General features: G+C 35.4%; 1 protein-coding gene and 1 long non-coding RNA gene across 4 annotated transcripts in view; one reads left to right on the plus strand and one right to left on the minus strand.

The window, feature by feature from the left end:
• LOC102119175 (uncharacterized) overlaps window positions 1–8,962 on the plus strand; it is a 149,629-nt gene extending 140,667 nt beyond the window's left edge. The window contains exon 5 of the long non-coding RNA XR_001493507.4: window positions 8,389–8,962. This is a non-coding gene — a long non-coding RNA (uncharacterized lncRNA). The remainder of the gene's footprint in view (window positions 1–8,388) is intronic.
• Window positions 1–26,027, minus strand: part of CABCOCO1 (ciliary associated calcium binding coiled-coil 1) — a 105,102-nt gene that overhangs the window by 74,654 nt on the left and 4,421 nt on the right. For all 3 annotated transcript variants that reach the window (XM_015456306.4, XM_065521059.2, XM_045361141.3), the window contains exons 2-5: window positions 21,056–21,159; window positions 12,991–13,160; window positions 7,361–7,505; window positions 2,665–2,737 (exon numbers count right to left, since the gene is read on the minus strand). In XM_015456306.4, coding sequence (XP_015311792.1) covers window positions 2,665–2,737; window positions 7,361–7,505; window positions 12,991–13,160; window positions 21,056–21,159 — 492 coding nt within the window. The remainder of the gene's footprint in view (window positions 1–2,664; window positions 2,738–7,360; window positions 7,506–12,990; window positions 13,161–21,055; window positions 21,160–26,027) is intronic.

Raw genomic sequence — 26,027 nt, forward strand, 5'->3', positions numbered from 1 at the left:
TTATGCTGTTATTGAAGCCACTATCATTTCCCCAAAGTTTTGCTTGAATAGATGAGATAGGATTATATTCCAAACTGATAATTATTGCAAGGGCTGTCACACGATATGATGTAATTCTGAAATGGAAACGTTTTTCAGTGAAACTTTGTCAAGTGACACCTAATTTAAGCTACAGTATGAGGAGACTGCAAAGAAGTAATTTTTAGGAAAGTCAGAAGCAAAAAGGGTTCCTTGTTTTCTGGCAGTTCACCTTTTAAAAGGCTGGCATTAGAACAAGTACCCAAATGAAGAGTGAGGGATGGTGACTGAGGTGTTTATGAAGCAAGTAATTTATAAATTCCAGAATAACAATACCCAGGAAGTCAGAATAGCTGGCATGTTCCATGTGTTTCTTAATATCAGGAAAATTACAAAGGTAATGTGAATATCCCCTTACTCACTGTTTATTTCTGATTATTGCCACTCCTGTCCCTGGTACTTCTAGGAGGCAGGAAAGCCCCCTAAAGTAATTGAGGACCTACAGAAGCACTATTTTTTAATGGCATCTTTAGTCTCCTTAAAATGATTTCCTGGAATCTACAAGGAACTTAAACAAATTTACAAGAAAAAAACAAACAACCCCGTCAAAAAGTAGGTGAAGGACATGAACAGACACTTCTCAAAAGAAGACATTTATGTAGCCAAGAAACATATGAAAAGAAGCTCATCATTACTGATCATTAGAGAAATGCAAATCAAAACCACAATGAGATACCATCTCTTGGCAGTTAGAAAGGCGATCATTAAAAAGTCAGGAAACGCCGGGCGCGGTGGCTCAAGCCTGTAATCCCAGCACTTTGGGAGGCCGAGACGGGCGGATCACGAGGTCAGGAGATCGAGACCATCCTGGCTAACACGTTGAAACCCCGTCTCTACTAAAAAAAAATACAAAAAACTAGCCAGGCGACGTGGCGGGCGCCTGTAGTCCCAGCTACTCGGGAGGCTGAGACAGGAGAATGGCGTAAGCCCGGGAGGCGGAGCTAGCAGTGAGCTGAGATCCGGCCACTGCACTCCAGCCTGGGCCACAGAGCCAGACACTGTCTCAAAAAAAAAAAAAAAGAAAAAAAAAAAAAAAAAAAAAAGTCAGGAAACAACAGATGCTGGAGAGGATATGGAGAAACAGGAATGCTTTTACACTGTTGGTGGGAGTGTAAATTAGTTCAACCATTGTGGAAGACAGTGTAGCAATTCCTCAAGGATCTAGAACCAGAAATACTATTTGACCCAGCAATCCCATTACTGGGTATATACCCAAAGGATTATAAATCATGCTACTATAAAGACACACGCACACACATGTTTATTGCAGGAGTATTCACAGTAGTAAATATTTGAAACCAACCGAAATGCCCATCAATGACAGATTGGATAAAGAAAATGTGGCACATATACACCATAGAATACTATATAGCCATAAAAAAGGATGAGTTCCCGTCCTTTGCAGGGACAAGGATGAAGCTGGAAACCATCATTCTCAGCAAACTAACACAGAAACAGAAAACCAAACACTGCATGTTCTCACTCATAAGTGGGAGTTGAACAATGAGAACACATGGACACAGGGAGGGGAACATACCAGGGCCTGTCGGGGAGTGGGGAATAAAGGGAGGGATAGTATCAGGAGAAATACCTAATGTAGATGACGGGTTGACGGGTGCAGCAAACCACCTGGCACGTGTATAGCTATTTAACAAACCTGCACGTTCTGCCCATATATCCCAGAACTTAAAGTATAATAAAAAATAAAATAAAACAAAATAAAGTAAAAAAAATGTTTTCCTACTCAGGATTCATTTCTAGGAATTACAAATATATGACTATAAGAAAGCCTGTTTGAAAGTGTCTCCAGATAGACCTTTCATTGTAGAACTGCTGTCCTAGGCACTGAATTGTTTATGTAGTATTAATTGAGGGGTTACTGTATCCAACATTGTACTATATGCTGTAGCAGAAAAGCAGCAGATATCCTTGTCTTCAGGAAAATTACTGTTGAGTTGTACTGACTATATCAACCCACAGGAAACAATTAGGAAACCATATAACACGGTGAATATTGATATGCTTATTGGTGCGACAGTAGCCCAAACTCAGCAATAAGAGATCAGTTGGCACACAATAATAGGATTGATTACAGAGTTTGTCTAAACCTTTTGTTTGGGATTATGATACAATTAAGGTAAGTTTGATTCATTGAGGAAGTGGGATTTAAATTAGGTCTTAAACAATGAGTAGAATGAAAAAGAAAGAGAAATTAGAAGGGATTTCACTGAGTTATCATTACATTTACTTTGTATAATTATTCTTTTTGCAAATTACTAGTTTATCAGTTTTTCTGATTTTATTTTTATGAAGACATATGTACCTTATCCAATAGAACTTTGTCAAATAATCCATAAATACACAAAGTATAAATGATTAACAATGCTTTTAATGCCAAAAGACAGCTTATTTTCCTAATCCAAAGATCGCTTTATACAATTATTCTTTTTGCAAACTACGAGTTGGTTATATTAACACTTGAATAATCTTGACAAGAAGTTGCTTTAAGCAGTTAAAGATCCAGATGCTGATCAGCATGCATTAAGTGATTCTGCTTAATTGGTTCCATCTAGATAAATTACTTACCTCAGTTCCTATCACAATTTCTTCCCTGGCAGAGAAGAACATAAACTCGTATAGCTTGTAGTGTTGAAATAAGCTGAAATATAAAATAAATGTGCACTCTGATACGTTGATTTCAGGAAAAAAAACCCCCACAATATGTAAAGACATTTATTAAAGGAAACTTCATATTGACTAAGCTAATGCTATCAAACACCAAAATAGAGTTAGTACCCTCCTTTATTCCAAAAGAAATTGTCTGGAAATGCTAAGAAATTAAGAGTTTTAGTTTTTAAGGAGATGACAGTATAACACAATACCTAGAATAATATCAGTAAATCCATCTGTAATGAGTGGGTAAGTTAGAAATAAGGGAGAAATTGGATGGCATCTTGACTTTTCCTAGCTTAAAAGCAAATAATGCACCATTCCTAAATAACATGAAACTTCACATTATTTGCTATGTTTTGCTGCAAACAGGAGTCATTTTCCTCTGGAAAAATGGCACTGAATTATATAATCTACCTCTATATCAATTACTTCTCACATTCTCAAACTGTTTCAATGTTAAATTAATCTCTGATAATACCTGAAAAATGAGGGCGCATGAATTAAAATCCATTTAGAAAATGTCTGAGTTTTCTGCAGAATATTCGGTCACACATGAAAGGGAAACATTAATTTAAGAAAGATAATTCCTTCATGCTTGTAATCCCAGCCCTTTGGGAGGCCAAGGTGGGCAGATCACAAGGTTAGGAGATTGAGACCATCCTGGCTAACACGGTGAAAACCCACCTCTACTAAAAATAAAAAAAATTAGCCGGGCGTGGTGGCAGGCGCCTGTAGTCCCAGCTACTTGGGAGGCTGAGGTGGGAGAGTGGCCTGAACCCAGGAGGCAGAGCTTGCAGTGAGCCAAGATCGTGCCACTACACTCCAGCCTGGGCAACAGAAAAAAAAAAGATCATTTCTTCAGTTCTTACCCTAAAGACCAGGTGGTCAGCATACAAAACCCTATAAAGAACCAAAGGATAGGAGGTCCTTAAAATAAGTATTCTAGTAAGTTTAAGGAGCAATGCATTATTAAGAGTTAAAAATTTACTGAAGGGCTGACTTCTAATATCCTGTTTGTGATAATATTTGAATTTTTCTAGTTCTCTTCCTGCTGGTTGAGAAAATTAATAGACTCATAATACAGCAAAATGCCCAAGAACAAAAAATTGTCTTAGTGGTTTCTCTCTCACTCTGGTGCCTTTTGCTATTTAAGGAAATTGATTTTAATATAACTGAGAAATTAACATTTGCAAAATGTAGCTACAGAGCATGTATAATAATGGCTTCTCCTGGATGTTGTAATGGATCAAAGTTTCAATTCATTTGAAATCAATGAAGAAATCCTCAGGCAGCTGAGTCTCTCTGAGTTATATTAGCAGTTGATCTCACTAGTAACACAATCCATTAAAAAGTGATGGGTGTGCAGACTCTGTCATGGTATTTTTTGGGGAAAAAAACCTCTTGTACATTCAAATTACTCATCAATATTCAGAAAAGTAACTTAGCTTTTGACATTACTTTGATTTGTTGGCTAGAAAAATACATCAAGATTAGTGAAGTCTGATAATTCAATGACACAAAATAAATTCAAACTCTCCCTAACTTACACTGGTTATCTAGAGAAAGCCTTAAGGTCAAAAATATTACACTGGCAACAACCGATTTTAAGTAGAAAAATTAAAGACTATAGAGTATTTTGGAAACAGCTTGGCTTCCTCTCAGTGAACCAGCATAAAATTTCCCTTTCTCTATCTTGTGTCACACAAAGAATTTAGTTCATAGATCTTCCTTCCTGAAATTTCATAATCTTTCAGGCTTATTCTTTTCACTGCATATAGGAATTAGGTTGTCCCATGCCAAGAGGGAAATTCACTTCTTAACACTGAAAATAAAATGCGTGATTTGGATGTGGTGGTCAAAGGTGCAGACTTGGGGGCAAGTCCAGGACTTGTCCAGATTTACCAGGAGCGATTAGGTAGTGCTGTATGGGAACAAAGTGACACTTCAACTGCGGTAATGCATTTTCTTCCTCTTCTGACTGACTCAACCTCCTAGATTATTTTGTCAAACATTTAGTCTTAGTTCTAAATTGAAGAGAGATGAAGTGAAAATAATTCAAGATGTCTGGCTCGATGCCTGGAAGTGCAATACCCTGTGGTTTACAGAGCAGCAGGGTTGATTTTCTTATTTTGGGTACCTGCCTCTTATATTGAGTGTACACCTGAGATTACTATCGCCTAATTCCCATAAATAGGTAGAATCCACAATGACAGACGTGTACTTGGGCCATATATATGTAAATGATGTTTTATACTAAAAAGCTGCAGAAGTATTTATATTTGTATACATTATACAATACATTGTACAAATGTAAAACTAGATTTGTACAGCTAGATTTGCCAGTACTTACAGTCATGTAGGGGAGGAAATTTGGTATTAGTTTTTTTCAAATCACAGACACATGGCAGAGTGTGTTAAGGGCATCAGATGAAATTTCAATTTTATTGTCAGTTAAGTTTCATGTGCTATAGGTCATGTTCTAAAAACTGCTCTACCTCAATTGACTAGGGCTTTTAGTGGTTGGGTAAACTTAGTATCGGGTTAAATTCAAACACTTATACTTTTGATAACTGGGTTGCCTTCATATTTATAACATTGCTTTGTAGTAATCAAAATGAAAAATATTATATGATTTCGTTGTTATTAAACTGTTTTTTTCCTTCAACTTTTCACTTTGAGGGTACATTTGCAGGATGTGTAGGTTTAAATGGGTGCCATGGTGGTTTGCTGCAGAGATCAACCTATCACTTAGGTATTAAGCCCAGCATCTATTAGTTATTCTTCTTGATGCTGCCCCTCCTCCCAGTCCCCCCTAAACTCTCATTTGTGGACTTTTGAGGGATTCTCAACAGGTGTTGTAGAAAAGCATATTTTCTTTTACACAACTTCAGAATCAATTCCAGACATCCTACTAACTGATATTTTGTAGTTCTGTAATAGGGATATTTAAATTGCATAACTTCTTTGAAATAACAATATGAAGACTTAACAGCATCAACAATTGTTGTGATTTACTTTGACTAATTTCTTAAATACTACTTTTCGTTTTATTTTTAGTGAAGTAATAATATTAGGGATTTATAATATGCGAAATTACCCTGGTTAGGATCTAAAGGTGACATCCTCTCTTAACTTAATTGTTTTCTGAAGGACAATGTCAAGAAATATGTCAATGAACATTTGCCCAGAGAGACAAGATGAAGGGGAAAAGAGCTGCCATCCTTTACCTTCTAGAAGGGGTCATTATGGCATGGGTTTTGTGGCCCTGGTTAACTATCAGTCCCTGTGCCCATTAGAAACTTCCTGGGCTAGCTCAGTTTTAAAAATGTGTTCTGCAAGAGAAACTGGGATTGTTCAAATAGAGAAGGAAAAGAAGGATGCTAACACAATGTGCAAAGTAGAATTCCTCTTGCCCAGTGATTCCCAAACCCTGACGGGTAGAAAGACCTTCAGGAATAGGCTCTCCTCCAATTCTGGATTGCCATCATCTCCCCCAACACAAGGACCTTGCCTTACTTTAATTGATATGAAAACTACTTCGGCTTTTACTGAGAGATACCCCTTAGGAGCTATGTTTTAATATTAAGAAACCACATTATATCAAATGCTATTACGTAAAAACCGTATTATATCATATGACATTATTAATTCATGCCAGAAACCAATATATAAACTTTATCATATTAAACACGCTAGTATTTAAAAAGCTTTCTCGATTTCAGCTAGAATCCTTGCCAAGCAAATCATGAGCATGTCTAGGATATCAGTCAGCACTCTTATTTTAGAATTTTAAATTTTAAAGTTGAAAAACACTGGAGTATATAGTATAAGAGAAACAAAAATATTATGCAGAAGCTTTCAGCTTGACAAAAGATTTTAACCTACTCTTGTTGGAATATTTGCAAACTCTAAAAATGTCCCTTTAGAGAGATGCATGACTCTACTGGAGACCTTGTGACAGATTATATAAAAAGACAAATTTCTTAGTTCACCAATGAAGAATCACTGTAATAAAAATACTTTTCCTTCCATCATTTTCTAAGCAGTAAGAAAGACTTAATGAGTTTAATTGGTCAATATTACAAGATATTTCAGGGGATGTAATAAATTTGAGGAAGTATATTCATAAATCTCTTCAATTTCTAATACAAAGCATTCAAAATAAATATTTAAATAGCAATGAATGTTGCTCTTCAAAATGTAGAATCAGGTAGTTGGAAAGATCAACTACCTAAAATATAGAGTCTATTGTAATTGCATCTGATTAATCTGAATCATCCTATTAATAAATATTAATTAGAGATGCAAAGAAAACGGAAATCTTAATTTATTTTAATTCTAGATGAAATTATATTTATCAAACGCAAACCTTTTTTTCTGGGAATGCAAAGTTAGCCAAACTATTCACTGTTCTGACTTTTAGTTTATAGATGAAAGATTTGAACATCTAATTTAAAGAAGATTTAATTACCTAATTATTGGTTGGGCTAATTACAGCATAAATTCTGTAAATATCTGAATTTGCCAAAAACTGAATTACTTTTTACTTAACAGACATTTTCCAGAAGATTTGAAATGAAAAATAAATGTTACTGAAAATAATCCATACCTGATTTTTAAGTAATCAATGATAGCATTGGCTTGTTTTACATCAAAGATATTCCAGTCCTCACTTTTTTGTGAATGTGTTGGTCCTATTTCAGCCATAACTTCTCCAAGCCATTTTATGCTGTCCTCTAAGGACATATGTAGTGCTGAAATAAAATCCAGAGAGATCTTAAGTATTATTTTGATGGATGTTTTCAGAATAAGATAATCTAAGATGTTTTTAATGTGCCAAAATTTACTTTGTTAAGTATTTGTGAGGATAAATGGTAAAACTCTTGTTTCTTCTTAATACATTAATACATTTTATGCAGAAGAATAGCAGCTGGCTGGACACGGTGGCTCAAGTCTGTAATCCCAGCACTTTGGGAGGCCAGGGTAGGTGGATCACTTGAGCCCATGAGTTACAGTCCAGCCGGGGCAACATGGCGAAATCCTGTCTCTTCAAAAATTCCAAAAATTAGCCAGGCACGGTGGCACATGCCTGTGGTCCCAGCTACTTGGGGGGCTGAGGTGGAAGGATGGCTTGAGCCTGGGCGGCAGAGGTTGCAGTGAACTGGGATGGTGCCACAGCACTCCAGCATGGGTGACAGAGTGAGACTCTGTCTCAGGAATAGCAACTGACCCCGCCCCAACATTTGTGAATTACTATAATGCTACACAATTGTCTGTAGAATTTATGATTCTATTTTAGGATAAAAAAAAAGAAAAAAGTTCAAATTGTACTTTAAAATCTTTAAAATGAAAAGGGTTTGTTTTTTCTTTTTTCTACAATCTTAGAATAAAAGCATGAAAACTACAAAAAAAGATGTTTGACAGCTGGTGAGGAATGGAAGACTTAGATGGGAGGTTCAGTTACTAGACAGCAGAACTGAACTTAGAGCTGAAAATGTAAATGAATGGAGTCAATCAACACCGGGCTTTAGCCAATTGTTTCCATGTGTAAATCTGGGTCTGAAGATTTTCAATGGAAGTCAGAAATATGGATTTTTATGTAAAACATCAAGTTTTTTTTTTTTTTCTTTTCCACAGCCACAGACTTATAACTCATGTAAGCTGTTTCTCAAATGTCTGCCCTGTGGTGCTGGTGAGAGCCGGATGAAAATGCACAGAGTGACACAACCTGGCCACCACCACCAGAAGTAAACAGCTCAGTGATTCTCGTCTATTCTCTCACAGCTACACACCAGCGCAAACACACACCCGAAACTGTCTTGTGTGGCATTTGTCCAGTTGAAAAAGAACACCTTAGACTTAACTTTTAAAGTGTCTGTAATAAAAACATAAACTTCCATTTTCTTTTCTCATTTGGTTCCGTTATGCTCAGTGTTACTTGTGACAGATAAAATATTATTTACAACCCACACACACACTATCCACCCTTCCCCGGGAAGATGGAGTCAGGTAAGTGGACTGGCCAGATTGTCCTATGTTTGCGGAAAAGCGATGGGTATGTGGACATAAAACCGAGGATGCTGGAGGTGGAGAGTAGAAAGACACTAAAGCCAGGCTGGACTGGCCGCCTGGGGGAGGTGAATGTCAGCGGGGAGCCTGAATGTGGGATCTGCGGGAATTGTGCTGCTCAGTGTGGACCCCACCAACCAAATCCCTGTCTCTCTCTCTGAAGTCATCAGTCAACATTACACTTGTTGTAATGGAGTTGATTTGGAAGGGAGGGGGTGGAGATTAAAAGAAGTTACGAGAACATAGGCTGATTGCTGGACCAGGTATTTCTGGATTAAACAGCTGCTCTTTCCCACTGGGGTGTAAGTGCTCTACCCTAAATACCAAAATTACTAAGAAGGTGAAAGGAAAGTAATTTAAAATATTAGGAAGACACTATAAACACAAACTTGTAATTTGTTTAGTATAGCTTCTTTTCTACTTACAGGAATTAGAAAGAAGCATAAAAACTATATACAACAATTAAAATCTGGTTTAATGAATTACAATTGGTTCATTTCCCATTGCCTCCCTCCAGATCATCTTTTATGTATGTCAGATACAGTGAATTATTTCTGGATAACTAGGTTTTCCTATATCATTCTAAGTGGAATTCAATTATTATTGTACATTTCTCTCTCCATGATAAACTTCTTTTGATAATAGTGGAAGTAGCTTCAGAAATGAAAAATCTGTTGGATAAAAGCAATTCATAAATAAATGGAAAATCTGAATCATTTTATTAATAAAATGATATTAATTAGAGATGCAGAAAAAGAGAAATTCTTAGATAATTGATTATAATTCTAGATGAAATTATACTTATCAAACAAAAATACATTTATATGACTATTTCCTTCTGAAAATAGTTGAATCTTTAAAACTGTTTTTCTATGTCTAATGTCTTTCTGTAGATAATTGCTTTAAAAATTAGGGAAGTTATAATTTCATTTATCGAACTGAAATATTTGCTCTTTTAAAAATCACATTTAGTGATGTGATTAAAATATAAAAGATTAAACCACTCAAATAGCAAAAGCTTCTAGAAACAAAATGTATTCTTGAAAATTTAGAGTAATGAAAGAACATACCAGACTTAAAATTAATTGGAAAATGTAGGATGATACCTCATAACTGACCTTTACTGTTAGTAGTTAGGTGACCTGAGTCTCTTTTTATTTATTTATTTATTTTGGGAGACAGGGTCTTGCTGTGTTGCCCAGACTGGAATGCAATGATGCAATCATGGGTCACTGCAGCCTCAGCCTCCTGAGCTCAAGCGATTCTCCCACTTCAGCATCCCAAGTAGCTGAGACCACAGATGTGGGTCACCATACCCGGTTAATTTTTCAGTCTTTTTTTAGATATGGGGTTTCTCCATGTTGCTCAGGCTGGTCTTGGACTCCTGGCCTCAAATGCTTCTCTTGCCTTGGCCTCCTAAAGTGCTGGGATTACAGGCATGAGCCACTACATCTGGCCTCATTTCCTTTCTATGTAAAATGAGAATACTGCAATACCTGTTTTCAAAAGTATAGTGCCGTTGTGGGGATTAAATAAGAAATTCATGGCCGGGCACAGTGGCTAACGCCTGTAATCCTAGCACTTTGGGAGGCCAAAGTGGGCAGATCACCTGAGCTCAGTTCGAGACCAGCCAGGCCAACATGGTGAAACCCCGTCTCTACTAAAAATACAAAAATTAGCTGGGCGTGGTAGCGGGTGCCTGTAATCCCAGCTACTTGGGAGGCTGAGGCAGGAGAATTGCTTGAACCCAGGAGGCAGAGGTTGCAGCGAGCAAAGATCATGCCACTGCACTCCAGCCCGGCCAGGCGACAGAGCTAGATTCTGTCTCAACAAAAAAAAGTTCATATGGAACTCCTGGTACTATTACATGTGTATAGTGCTTTCTAGATTTAGCCCGAAGCCAGCACATTTGATGTAGTATTTAAGAGGATGGGCCCTCACTTGCTAGTGTAGACCCTGTGTGACCTTAAGGAGTCACTGAACCCCTCTGACTCTTACCAATTTCTCTCATAAGGTGGCATGTGAATTAAATAAGACAATATTTTTAAAGCAATCCACACTGTGACTGGCACAAGTTAATCTACATAAATGTTACCTGAATTTGCCGTTCCTATTGAGGGGAAAACCAATTTAGCATCATAAGAACTAAAAAATATTCTACAGTTACTTGCAAACATTCACATCATACAGAGGGGAGTCCATCTAGGCCTATGGACCTGGCTGGAGGCCCAATATCCAGTCTATCCAATACTTTACAGTGGGAACGTCGAATCTTTTAGGTTCCCTGGGCCACACTGGAAGAAGAAGAATCGCCCTGGGCCACACATAAAATGCATTAGCACTAACAATAGCTGATGAGCATAAAAAAAATCACAAGGGAAATCCCGTAATAAAGTTTTAAGACACTTTACGAACGTGTGTTGGGCCGCACTCAAAGCCGTCCTGGGCCACATGCAGCTTGCGCGCCGTGGGTTGGATAAACTTGCTCTACAGCTTATGTTCAGTCAGGTCCTAGAAAAACCAGACCTCACAATATATACTGTTAAGACGAGTCTCCAAATTCGGTGTCCCATATTTTTTAGCTTCATCTAATTTGATTCCAGATGGGTTGACTGTAGAATGCCTGGTAGATATGCAGCCAAGTTTGAGGCAAGGATCGATCAGAGACTGAGCTAGCATGAAATGGAATTCCCACACTGGACAGAGTACACCCCTGCCAGAGGCCCAGAGTGTGCGCTTTTGGGCTTTTTCTATTATGACGTTGCTGAATGGGAGTGGTGGCTATGTGCTCAGGACTCTACTGCTACCTAGTTGAAGTGTAAACATACTTTACCTTTTTCCTTGGCACATTTGGCTAAAATTACATTCTTTCCTAATGATGACTATAACTTTGTTCAGTTTAAAAGTGTGGAGGTTTTTTTTTTTTTTTTTTTTTTTTTTTTTTTTTTTTTCCTGCCAGAAGGTAAAACTAGATTCCTTGCTTTTTTTCTGGTTAGGTTCTACATATGTACTTTCTTTCTCATGGTTTATGAGGAGCTGGAGGGATCCTGCTCAGGTTTTAGAAATTCATTTTTGCAGTAATATCAACAATATAAAGTTTCATCTAGAAAAAAATGTTATTGAGTCAGTTATAAGTTACGGGAAAAGGTTAAAAAAGAAATATGTTCTCGGGGGGAGGGGGGAGGGATTGCATTGGGAGTTATACCTGATGTAAATGACGAGTTGATGGGTGCAGCACACCAACATGGCACAAGTATACATATGTAACAAATCTGCACGTTATGCACATGTACCCTACAACTTAAAGTATAATAATAATAAATAAATTAAAAAAAAAAAATATGTTCTCAAATTTGGGATGTGAGGTCCATGAAAATTTTTACTTTCCTTTATTCTATTTCTGGTGTATGAATACTCAGCTCAGAAGTTGCCAAAACTTAGGACTGTCCATGTTACATATTCTCTTTTAAAATTTAATTTTTGCATAAGTGATGTATTCATATTTCAAAAATACAAACGAAGAAATCTTATGAAAAGACTTCCTCCAATATCTGTTGCCCACATGCCCGGTTCTTACTACCATTCACCCCAGGGAATATCTATTATTAGTTTTTTTCTGTATCTTCCAGCATTTCTTTGTGTACACACAAATAAAAATATGGATAGATTCTTGTTTTTGCCTCTTTTATAAATGAAAGCATGTAGTTCTGCACCTTGCTTTACTTAATAACTATATATTGCTTCCCATATAGTACACAGAAAGCTTCTTCATTTTTTCCTTTCTATAGCTTCCTAGTATTCTATTCTAGAGATGGCTAATCATTACTGATAAACTTTTAATTTCAGTGTAGTTTTAAATTTACGGAAAGGTTACAAGAATATCACAGAGTCCTCAGATATTTAGAGGGTGAATGACACTGATACAACTTTAAAATGAAATTAACATATCTTTGGCAAATTGACTATTAAGAAAACTGTAACCTTTGTTAAGTATTACTTGAAGTTTTATAACTCAATGGAGATATGAACTATATATTTGCTATACTCAGGAAAAACCCTTATTTTTCATTAAAGAAATTACAATAAAATCTGTAACTTTTGCTTAAGAACCTCAATTTAGATGGTAAACTGAATTTGTTTTACTTAAAAAAAGAAAAATAATGTACTTACTTTTAAGATTTTGAAGTAACATAGCTAGTAAAGTCATAAATTTTGAATACTGAATAATAGAAAAATCCATTCCTCTAGCCCACAAAAATCCAGATACATAATAATCTAGTAGAATAGCATCCTTTAAACAAGTTTCAAGGTTTTTGAAATTCAAAAATGTTCCCAGTTTTCTGTAAAAGAAAAGAAAAATCCACACATTAAGTCAGATTAGATATAGAACCATTTCTTTTCCTAAGTTTTGAAAACAGGTCTTTTTCTTTAATGAAAATTCTATAATGCCCATAATCTGAAAATATTCAGTTACATCAAACTTCATAAAACCAAAATGACATTCAAAAAAGAAATAGAGAGAGACAGAACGAGGAGGGGGGAGCAAACTCTATTTTTGGTCTCCTGCCTCCTCTTCCTCTTTATTTTCTGGTTCTCCTCAGTCTTCCCCCTTCCCTTTCTTTCTTCCTTGTGTATGTATAGCAATTTTACTAGTATTTTTTTCTCTGAAATTCAATGTCTTTTTGCATTTATAAAATTAAGTTTCTTTTATTTCTGAAAATGTTCTGGAACTAAATTGTTAAATATTATGATATATATACATATATATATACACACACACATATATATATATATACACACTTTTTTTTTTTTTTTTTTTTTTTTTTTTTTTTTTTAAGGCAGGGCCTTGCTCCATCGGCCAGGCTGAGTGCAGTTGTGTGATCTTGGCTCACTGCAACTGCTGCCTCTCCAGTCCAAGCGATTCTCCTGCCTCCGCCTCCAGAGTAACTGGAATTACAGGTGCCCACCACTGCGCCCGACTAATTTTTTTGTATTTTTAGTAGAGAGGGGGTTTCACCATGTTGGCAAGGCTGGTCTCGAACTCATGATCTCAAGTGATCTGCCCACCTTAGCCTTTCAAAGTGCTGGGATTACAGGCGTAAACCACTGCACCCAGTTCATTCTGCTATATTTTAAAAAAATTCCAATTATGTATATTTTAGTCATTTTTTTCTAGAGTTATAATTTTCTCCTCAACCTTAAAAATTTTTCAAGTCTATTTTGTTTTCATTTTGGATACTTTTCTCATTACCGTCTTCTATGTGTCTTAGTGTGTTTTCAGCAGTGTTACTTCTTCTGTGGGTGGCTCTAAATTTCCCCCAAATTCTGCAAGATCTTTCCTTTTCTACTCTTTCTTAAAAACAAGTTTTATAATCTTTTATTTCTTTATCTCTTCCTTGAGCTTTTATATCTCTGTTGTATGCTTTTTGTAATTGCTTCATATGTTTTAAAATTCATGATAAAATAGTTGATTATCTTTTTTGTCTGCTCATGGTTGTATCTTTCTGGTGTGTTTGATTTGCTATTTCTCTTTCCTGTTCCTCTTCTATTTTTTCTTGCAGTGTCCTGGAATGCATATTCTTTGTTTACACCTTATCTTTGGATGAAGTGAGTTTTTGTCCTTGAATACCTACTTTTGGGAAGTACACTGGAGGTGGAGACCTGGCCAAGTTACAAACTAGTAGGCATTTTCTGTATGAAGTAACTTTGTGTCAATTATTCTAGCACTTGTTTTTTTTTTTTTAATTGGTAAGGAAAAAGAAAGAAAAGAACAGATAGGCTCTCTTGATTATCATATAAACAGTCAATTTCCTGTGCTACAGAAAGAATCTGCTCCAAGCCTGCACACCCTGGTCCTGCTATTGCAGATAAGCATTCCTGGAATGGTACTTTAGGGTTTCTCCTCCTGGGAGATTAGCAGATAGATAGGTAGATAGATATAGATATAGATATAGATATAGATATAGATATAGATAGATATAGATATAGATATATAGATGTTAGCTCATTCTAAGCTCTGTGACTATGAGCATCCTTCCTTATATTTTCTCCTGCACTTCTGGTTGATCTATAATGACAGTAGCCATCATCTTTATATTTTGTGGTTTGGACCATTAGCATTCTCTTGATTTTGACAAAGATGAAGGTGGTATTTCCTTGTTGTTTTTATGTGATTTTGAGAGGGGTAATACGTGTGTGACAACTTTTTACTGCCGTTTTCAAAAATGGAAGTCCTTATTATTCTTAACATCAAAATAAATGATATAATCAGATTAATAAATACAGCAAGATTAAACAAGTTTGGGAACAAATAAAGCTGATGTTGATATGGGTCTATTTCTTCAACATCCATTTCATCTACAGTGGTATCAGGGTAGACCTCAAACCCAAAAGCGAGTTCTGATTATTCTAAGCTAATCACGGTAATTTCACCCCTTGCCTTAATGCCATTTGGTATATGGCATATCTCAATAATAATTATTGTTCTATGATGGGCACGCTCCTAAATTATTCTAAATAATTCATAACAGAGGATGAAGTTTCTTTTTTTCCTGTTGAATAAAAATAAAAAAGAGCAAATAAGTGGCTTTAGTTGCTACTGCCAGTTATCTTGTAACCCTAAGAAAAATGGGTTCTAAGATTAAGCCTCATTTCTCGATGATACTATTTAGACCTTGACTCAATTAACTTTGAAGTTAATCTATCTCTGAATTTCCTGTTATGTCATACATATGTACATATATGTATATATGTGAACATTGTATATTTTTAATTTTTAGGTCAATAAGTTCAGTTTTTTATATTGCATGTCACTATGCACTTTGATACATTTTTTCAGGCATTTGATTCAAATGGCAGATACAGACATCCTGATGATGGTGGTGGCAGGGTTTTAGTCTATTAGCCAGGGAACTTTAATTTGCACTGGACATTACTTGGCAAGGTTTATTTCTCAATGTTTAATGTACAGTATCATTTACTCTTAAGTGAAAGTCAGTATGAAAACTTCCACAATAGTGAAAACTTGTGGTATTGTTATGAGATAAGTAAGTAGGCCAGTGGAATATGTAGAAAGTCCAGAAACAGACTCAATACATGTGGGAGCCTGGTATATGGCAGAGGTATTATTTCAAATCAGTAGAGGAAGTATAAATTCTTCAAAAATGGTGCTGAGAGAATTGGTTATCCAAATGGAAAATAAAATAAAATACCATCCCATACAATACATTAAAATAAAATCCAGGTGGGTTAAAGATTTAAATGGCAATAGCAAAAATTACAAACTTTTAATAAAAAAATATATTACTGACATTTGGATAGGCCAAAATTTCTTAAAAGTGACACCACAAAATACAAACCGTAAAGAAAAAGACTAATAAGTTGGTCCTTGTTAAACAAATGAAACACTTCTGGAGAACCAGAGACAATCTAACTACATTGAAAAGACAAGCTGCAGACGGGGAAAAAAATTGTAATGAACATAAAAGGATTAGTATTCAGTAAGGAAGGAGAAGTAGGAAGCCTTCATGCATTCTTAAGTCTTATCAGTAGGAGAGAGGTCTAAATACAGTTAATAATAGATCAGAGGTATGTATTCCCAAATTGGCTTTGATGTCCTCCATTGGTTAAGAATCCAAAGTAAAGAGAAATGATCAATTAAGATCTTTCCAAAACTCCAATTATCTTTTGCAATAAACTCCTAAAATTGGGACTGCTGGATTATATTGGCCATGGTGAGATATGCTGCTAACCCTCCCTCCAGAAAGGCAGTGCCAAATAGGTCTTTCATCAAGACCACACAGAAAAAGTCCACTTCTCTATACTCCAATCTAGTTTGGATTTTGTCCATAATTTACTAATCTAATCTAATAGAAAAGATTACTTTTTTCTTTTTTTTGGAGACAGAATCTCACTCTGTCACCCAGGCCAGAGTGCAGTGGCGCGATCTCGGCTCACTGCAAGCTCTGCCTCCCGGGTTCACGCCATTCTTTAGCTTCAGCCTCCTGAGTAGCTGGGACTACAGGCACCTGCCACCATGCCCAGCTAATTTTTTTTGTATCTTTAGTAGAGACGGGGTTTCACCATGTTAGCCAGGATGGTCTTGATCTCCTGACCTTGTGATCTGCCTGCCTAGGCCTCCCAAAGTGCTGGGATTACAGGCGTAAGCCACCACGCCTGGCCAAAGATTACAATCTTATGTATTTCTTTGCTTATTTACTAGATTGGATTTCTTTTTAATGTCCTCTATTGGTTACTTTTTCTTATAAGTTTATAAAAGTTTTTTGCATACTTAGGGATATTAACCCTTTAGATTTATGATACAAGTTTTTAAAAGCATTTTATTATGAGCCATTTCTTAAAGCAATTTTCTTGTGATTTTATGATTTTTGTAACACTAATCCTGAAGTATTTGCAATCACTCACTTTCAATTTAAAATAGCATTACTGTAAATAGGGGTCATCTGCTTCAATTCGGTTTTATTTTGGTGAGAAAAGGAAATTCAATTACTTTTTTTCTCATGTGCTTGACTATTTTTGTTGACAAGTTCTAGAATAACTATTTCAGTCTATTATTATCATATTGGATTTTATTTTAATTTTAAATGACCCGTACTTACTACCAGGCTTCTTATATCACAATTTCTCATTGGCAGTTTTGTTGTTTAAAATTCACAATTTATCTTTCAGCTGGGTTATGAAGTAAATTTTTTAATAAGACCACAGGAATACTGTATTTTCTGAGTTGTTCTAAATATTGCAATGTCTTGTTGCCCCTATAACTAAACATCAGACAAAATTAGTATTTTATTTTGCAATCATACTCTTTTGACTTCCTAAATTTTGGTTACTTGTTGCACCACTGTTTTTTGCAGACTAACCTTGCTAGGGAAAAGTCTGAGGCCTGTTATTTTCCTCTTTAGGTGACTTGCTTTAAATTTATCCCACAAAAAGGCAATACATGAAGTTTTATTCTACTAAAATATTAAAATCAAAGCTTTTATGAAGTGTAGATTTTTTTTTCTGATTGACTATATTGAATGTATATTCTAACTTCTTCAAATAATTGCTTTAATCTACACTTTATGTAAGTTTTCTTAAATTTGTCTTTCATGTTACTGACTTGATTTTCAGCAAGGTAAGTTCTACATTGGTTTTACTCTTAGCCTTAGTTTCTTGCCTTAGTTCTAAAAGCTACTTCTCTATATATTTTACCATGTTTTTTAGTTTTTGGTCTCTTGTTTTGTGAAACTGATGCCCTTTTTAATTATTAGCTTCAACCTAACATTTTCTTCTGTTTCTAGCAGTTAGTTTTCCTTCTAAGTGTACTCATCATCTGCCATCTGCACACTATGTATTTTTAATTAAGTATTTGCTCTGAATATTTGCATATGTTCTTTGCTTTTCATTTTTACTTTTCAATGTTTAGCAGTGTTTGAATGACAGTAACTACTTGCCAAAGAATATTTTGGTGAAATCTCTTTGACCTTCTTCACTTTTGCTGTCCCCGACACTCTCTCCACCACTTTCCCTAATACCATTTGTCTCTTCCCTTTTAACTTGAACCACAGGGCTAAGGATTTATCATTTCCATTCTTTGCTCAGTCATTTCACTCCAAAGATTATGTAGGGAGACATTTGGAGCAAGATACTGCTACGGTTTGAATGCACAGTTTCCAGTATTTTACTGGCAAATACGTAAACTTTTTCTCTGGGAATAAGGGGAGCTGGAACAGGGGAGAGGGGAGAGATGGCTACAGCTGTAACATGAGAGAATGTAGGGAAAGAGAAAGATGATTCACTGTGTTTTAGGAAGTTTGGTATAGTGATGATGGGTGATATACCTATCTATTTTGTCTCACCGAGAATTTGGGTAAAAATATTACATTATTCTTGCATGTTCTGGACAATGGGGTGCATTTTAATTCTTAAATATGACATGCAGGAATAAGCCTCAAGGCAAGAGCTAAATAGCTCATGGAGGCCCAGTTACCGAAAGGTTATTAAAGATGTCTCAGTGTTATTCTTGTGTTTATATAGTTACTTTCATTTTAGTCCTTATTCTTTTTTAAAAAGATTGAGATGGATCTATAAATAAAGTCAAGGTTACATTAAAATATTTATGATGGATAGCAGCTAAGGGATCATGAGAGATGTACCCAGACATTTAACTGTTTACAGTGGATTTCAGAAATATGTTTTAATGATACTTTAATGTTTCATTTGGTTGGCTGCTTTCATGGAGAGCAATTTTTAATTTTAAGAGGTAGGGAAATGTGCTGATTTCTTCTAACTTATTTAAATAGGCTTATAACTTTGTAGACTCTATGATTTTCACATACTTCTGTCACTTGGTGATAGGATATTTTAACTATATTTCTGTCATTTTGTAAAGCATATAACCCCCATTTATAATAATGCTATTTTAAATTGAAAGTGAGTGACAGATTGCAAATATTTCAGGATTACTATTATAAAAATCATGTAAAAAATCTCAAGAAAATTGTTTTACAAAGAAATGGCTCCTAACATAATACTGATGTTATTTATCCAAAGATGATGTCTTAAAATTTGAGGTCACTTCAGGTGATTTCTACATTAATGAGACAGTCTAAAAAGGTCAACCTGCTATTGAACCTGGCTGTTGTTATACCGCTAACTTCTGCAACACCTTCTGTATCATTTACTGTATCCTAGGCCTTACCCCCTAAAGATTAAAAATATGTTCAGAATTTAGATTTTCAACAACAAAGAGAGCCTATAATTTAAAAAAAATCATCACACAAAGTATGATACATAGCAAAATTTACAAGGTGGGAAGAAATAATTCTAAAAAGCACTTATTTGCAATATCTTTTATTTACTATTAATTGTATTTAATATAATATCTTTTACTTGACATTTAATATAAATACATTACGAACTGTATAAAATGTGTGCTATTTGCATTGTGCTATTTTGCCTAGTATCAAATACCTATTGTTTTGCATTGCAATGATCAATAACATTTGGGGTTACCTGGAAAAGTAATACAACATTTTACGTAAAGACATGATCAGTGGTATCATGGATCAATTCTTACATTAAGAATCAGAATTCCTAACAAATCTTAATTTCTATAAAAATGGTAAAAATCATCAGAAGATACTTGCTTAAAAATCTGTGAAATTTTAAATTCACTCATGCTTGTAGAGATGCAGATAGTAAGCGGTATGGCTGATCACAGATCATCAATTTCCAGCAGAGGTTGCCAGCGCTGGAGCTGAGAGTTCGGGAAAAGCCCTGTCAGTATTATTCACCCGTTCTTGATAAACCTTCCCTTCTCGGATTTTTCTTCCAGCCAGGACATTTGTCATATTCCCTTCTCAGTAGCAAGTCATCTTTATGCTATAACATTTGTAAGATTTGTCAGTGATAACCACTGACAGAGCCATTTTCTATTTGTCCGTTATAGTCCACGACACCCTGCTTGTGTCCCAAGGACTGGCCTGCAGAGACTTGATACCAGGATGCTAGTGCATGACATCATCCCCACTCTCCACACATGATGGCCAATTAGGCTTCCATTCTAAATTAGGATCATTTTTTAAATGGGTGATTACTAAAAATACCTTTTAGGATATTATGTTGTTGGATAGATCTGACAAAAGTTCTAAATAGATGATCTACTATAGAAATAAATGGCCTAAAGAGTGAGATGTACATATATTGGAATTAATGACTATAAATTCCATCGTATTCACATTTTTAAGTAACATGTACTCAATCAGAGTACTTAGTATAGCATTACTTCTGATGAAAATCACAGGTGGATGGCAAATACTCAAGATTTCCAAAAAATAAAGTGTATTGGCCATTATCATTACAGAAAACACAACTTACTTTTCTTACAACGAGGGAGAACATCCTTTAAGTTAATGTGCATACTGACAGTTTTATGAATGAAAGAGAAAACAAGATGGCATATGCTAGAGCTTGCTTTTATCAACAAACCTCTGCTCTTGGTATTAGTAAGTATTAGTAAGCTGGTTTGCAATACATTTTCTTTATAAAGGAGACTGTTGAGTAGTGCAAAAAGTCAGTTATTTGAGAATTTTTGTGTTTCAGAGTCCAGATATATTTCAGCGCATAATATCATAACAAATATTTTGAAGAAATCTTAAATACGTAATCACAATGGTTTACAGATGCAAAACTCGAACTGTTCTACATATGATTGTAATAGTGAAGTGCTTACTCTTGAACTCCATCGATGTCCTCCGTTAACAAATCAGTGATTTGTTCAGCTGAAAGAAAATCTGGAGATAGAATCTTTTCATGCTCCTGGAATTCAGTGTCTCTCTACCAAAACACAATGCAGAGTGAGTTATTGCAATCGTACATTCATATATTAAACCGAATAATATCAAAATTGGTTCTTCTTATGGTCTAGTTGCTGTCAGGACAAACATTTAAAAACAACAACCTTCGAGATGACATTTTTTCTTTTCCATATTATGCAATGGTACCTTTTACCTGAAAAGTCAAATGGCTAACAGTCAATCTGTCTTTGGGGCATATGTACAACTGGGCGATGGTTTCCAATTCAACAAATATTTATTATCTGCACATTCTTCATTGAATCTAGGGCTTATGAGGAGGCAAATATAAACAAGAAAGATGTGCTAACCTCAAGAAGCTTAACATCTAGTGAGAGAAACAAGCCTAGGTTGATGTTAAAAGAAGAAAAGAACACAAGTAAGCCATAATAAATGCAGCATTCAGTCTAAAAGAAAGGACAAGTATAGGCAAAAGACAAGCAAACTCCACAGAGAGGAGTTCCAGGAATAGGCTTTGGAGGGTTGGGTGTGGCCAGCTAATGCCCCATGTGAATGAACCAGCAACACCGAGGTTATGAAGATAGGATAGTTAGGAATGAGTTCTGTAAATATCAGCAACTCACAATATTACCTAGGTTACATGAGGAGGACTAGTTGGACTTAGGTGGAAGTGGGCATTGGAAAGGTATGGTGGGCGATCTTAAATTTAATGATTCAACGAGTGCTCACAAAGTACAGGACATTGTGAAGGCATCATAGATATTTTAGACCCTGGCTGGTTGAACAATGGTAGTCTGAGAAGTTTGTTTCTGGTAACACAGCTAGTAGCGCTCAGAACCATGAAGGTTCTGAGCAGGTAAATGACAAGACAAAACTGTGCTTTAAGGAAGGGTAATCTACTGGAGGGTGAAGGAAAGACAGGAGCAGAGGAAGAGTTAAACAAAGAGGTCATTTAAACAGTGCAGGGATGAAGCATTGCACTGCTCTGATCTCCTTGGCAGTGTGGATGAAAAAGAAAGTGGTGAATGTAGTCATATTATGGGGGCCTAAAAGAGGGGAGAAAGAATGGAGATTCTGAGTTTCTGAAATAGGTGAGTTGGAGAAAATGGTGGTGATACTAATAATACATACGCCACCTTTATGTGCCTTAGACAAAGGTATCCTCTTTGGGTGGAGGAAGTGCTAAAAAGATTTCCCTAAGGCTGACACAGCCCTGTGTCCAAGTGTATTGCCTGTGAATAGAGTGTAGTTTTAGACCCCATTCACCCCTCAGCCAAGTGCTTTTGTTCAGAGCACAACCTGCATAACTGTACATGTCAACTTTTTTTTTTTTTTTTTGAGACCGAGTCTCGCTCTGTCGCCCAGGCTGGAGTGCAGTGGCCGGATCTCAGCTCACTGCAAGCTCCACCTCCCGGGTTCACACCATTCTCCTGTCTCAGCCTCCCGAGTAGCTGGGACTACAGGCGCCCGCCACCACGTGTGCCTAATTTTTTTGTATTTTTAGTAGAGACGGGGTTTCACCGCGTTAGCCAGGATGGTCTCGATCTCCTGAACTCGTGATCCGCCCGCCTCAGCCTCCCAAAGCGTTGGGATTATAGGTGTGAGCCACCGCGCTCAGCCAATCCTTTTTATATGCTAGAAATAGAGTGTTGGAAGATGATGCTAATTTTTAAATAGCAAGATGGTGAGTTGATTTCAGTGGCTGAGTTTAAGGTGGAATACCAATAGCGAGAAAGAAATGTTTAGAGTTTAGTTAGAAAGGCTGGAGTCATAAAGGTCAAGTTTACAGACGTTGGTTTAGGAGTCAACTGCAACGGTGACAATGGATGAGACTGCTCAAAGCCAGGGCATGTAGAGAAGAGCTGTGAAGGGGAGATGGAAGAAGAGATTGGGAAATAGAGGCAAGACAGCAGCAGCTACACAAAAATAAAAAATTATGAGACTTTGTGGGGAAAGAGGGCAAATGTTTCTCAGTTCAACAAATAGTTATTGAGTGTTCCATGCGACTGAATTCTGATAGATAAGGGCAGCAAAAAAAACACAAAAAAACAAAAAAACTGCCTTGCTGTAGTTTACCAGATAACATACCAAATTCTTTTTCTTTTTCAAGAGTGGAAAAATATCAAACCTACCACTTATTGATAATGGTAATTGGCTTAATATTTGTAATTTAATGTTAGGTTATTGTGCTATGTTTTTATCTTTGAAAATCTAATTTAGAAATAAAATATGCTACATTATTAGCCACTTTTTTTGTAAGCTAGGGTGGGTCAATTAATCTAAACTAGGTCATATAATTAGATTATAAACTCATTAAGGAAAAAGTATTTTAGTATGCTGCATCTAGTAGGTACTCAGATACTTACACATTGAATTAAATGCACCCAGTTTTTGTTGAGGATACTGTTTTGATCTATAATATATGGCTATATATTTGTTTAAATGATTTTGGTTATACACATTTTTATTAGTGGTAAAGTATAATTATTCCCATGGTGTCAATCCCATTAGATTGTAAATTCCTCAGGGACAGTCATTCAATCTTTCATTTCTTTTTAGAATTCCACAGTTCTTGATATGTCAACATAGGTTGCTAACTGACTGTCTAAATTCATCTTCATCATCTGATGACATTGTTAGATAGTGGAGCATGATGAAAAGCAGGACTTAGAGGAACTCCAGATCTCATGATAGTTTGACTACTGATTAATTTTATGACTCAAGGCAAGTCATTTGAACCTAAATTTGAATTCATATTAAATATAATTTTTATGTGTTTTAATACACACAAGATTACTGTCATATTAATAATGAATAAAGATATACATGAAAAGTGAATTATACAGACATTCAGATCAATTTATCTGATTTGAAAAATCTCTGGATAGGAGAAAAGTAGGTCACACAAGAACTATATGAAAGAGAATCCAATAATCTTAACCTTTTGGACAGTACTAATTCTAGCTAAGGTGCCTAATATTAGAGCCTCATTCCTTTACTAAAATTTGCAGGCTTCATATAATCATCTTTTAGGGGAGTTTGCCTCTGGGTTTTTTCTTTTGTTTTAAATTATATTCCTGGACCTATTTTAAACCAGACTGCTTTCTTGTTTGTTTATACAGTGCCTTGCATGAGAAAGATATCAGATGGCTAAAAATGTTTAATCTTTCAACACATACATTCTGCTTTGTAAAAATTAAAGATATAATAGAAAATTCATAAATAAGCTAAAATATGTGCTATGTAATTGTGGCTTTCTCTGTAAAATTACATCTCCAACTAGGAAAATATGTAAGTTAAATGGCACTGTTAATTCATTTTACTCCACCACCTGGTGGATTTTAGGAGTTATTCCAAGAGCAATAAAACTATAAGCCTGATACTATCTGCCAGATAATGTTTTTCTCTAATTTTTGCCCCTCTCTAATGTCAACTAAACTTTTCACATTTGTATATATTTTTTCTTTCTAGAATGTAAACTTTTAGGGACATCTTTGTATCCATCACTGGTGGTGCTTTATATCAAAAAGATTCTTAATAAGTATTCATCAAAAGAAAGATAACAGATTTCACCAAGGATTACTAAGGAGAAGTTTCCTAGTCACAGAGGACATAGACTGGTCTGCAAATTCTAGACTTGGAAGGTGTTTTTGTTGTTGTTGTTGTTGTTGTTGTTTTCAAGCCTGAAAGTAAATGAACCAAGGAGCAGGAGCAGTGCTGTGCTAAGCCATACTGGAGCTGAAGTGAAAGGAAAAGTCAGTAATACAGATCTGATCTTTATTGAAAAATTTAATCCACCAGGGATTTTTCTGGGGCATTAGGTTTGATGTTTTAAAGTATTGCATTAAAATACAACTTATCTTGATTACTGAGTATTTTGGTACTTCCTTCAATTCCGTGCTCAAGGAGAGTGCCTCATTCACCTTACCATAGTCCTGCTATGAAGCTAAAAAGCTAGTATTTTAAAAAACAATTAAAAAAAAGTAAAAGAAGAATAAGTAAAAGCAAGAGCTGATTCCTTAGAATAGTTAATAAAATGGGCAAATTTTTGACAAATGTGACTAAAACATAATATAAATTTTGTCACATTCAGGGGCAATATATTAGAAAATTTTAAGAAAGTGGGTGGTTTCCTGGGAAAATGTAAGTACTCAAAATTGATCAGGGGTAGATGACAAAATTGATCTGATCAAAGATGAACTAAACTGGAAGTCTGCTTTCTAAAAAGTCACCATGCCCAGATGGTTTTACACTTGTGGTTTTACACTTGTAGTTTTACTTATTAATCAAAGAACACATAAATTCTATGTTAGCCTAATATTTACAGACTGTAGAGAGTTCATTTTTAAGAGGCCAGCATAGTCTACACACAAAACCCTGAACTAACAAAAAAGGAAATTATAAACCAAAATCACATATCAATGCAGATGCAAAAATTATAATTAAAATACATCTTAGAAAATCAAATCTTAAAATGTACTAAAACAATTACAAGATATACCTATGACCAAATAAGATTAATTTTAGAGATCCAAGGATGGATCATCATTAACAGGTCTAATATAATTTTTATGTCAAATTAAGTAGTGCAAATTTTATGATTATTTAAATATATAATAAACTTGCACTTACTAAGACTCAGCAGCAAAACTCCCAGTAAAATATGAAAAGAAAAAAATGCTAAACATGAAAAAGACTATTTGGCAAAATCATATTGCAAGCATCATATTGAATAGTGAAATCCTAAGTCCTTCTTACGAAAACAAGGAACTAAAAAAAGGTTATGGATGCTAACATTATTGTAATTCAATACACTATAGATGTTCTAGCTAATACAATAAGAAAACTAAATATGTAACTTAAATAGCAGAAATGAGGAAATTTAAAAAT

This window comes from Macaca fascicularis, chromosome 9 (genome assembly GCF_037993035.2).
Source record: "Macaca fascicularis isolate 582-1 chromosome 9, T2T-MFA8v1.1".
In the NCBI taxonomy this organism is placed as follows: Eukaryota; Metazoa; Chordata; class Mammalia; order Primates; family Cercopithecidae; genus Macaca; species Macaca fascicularis.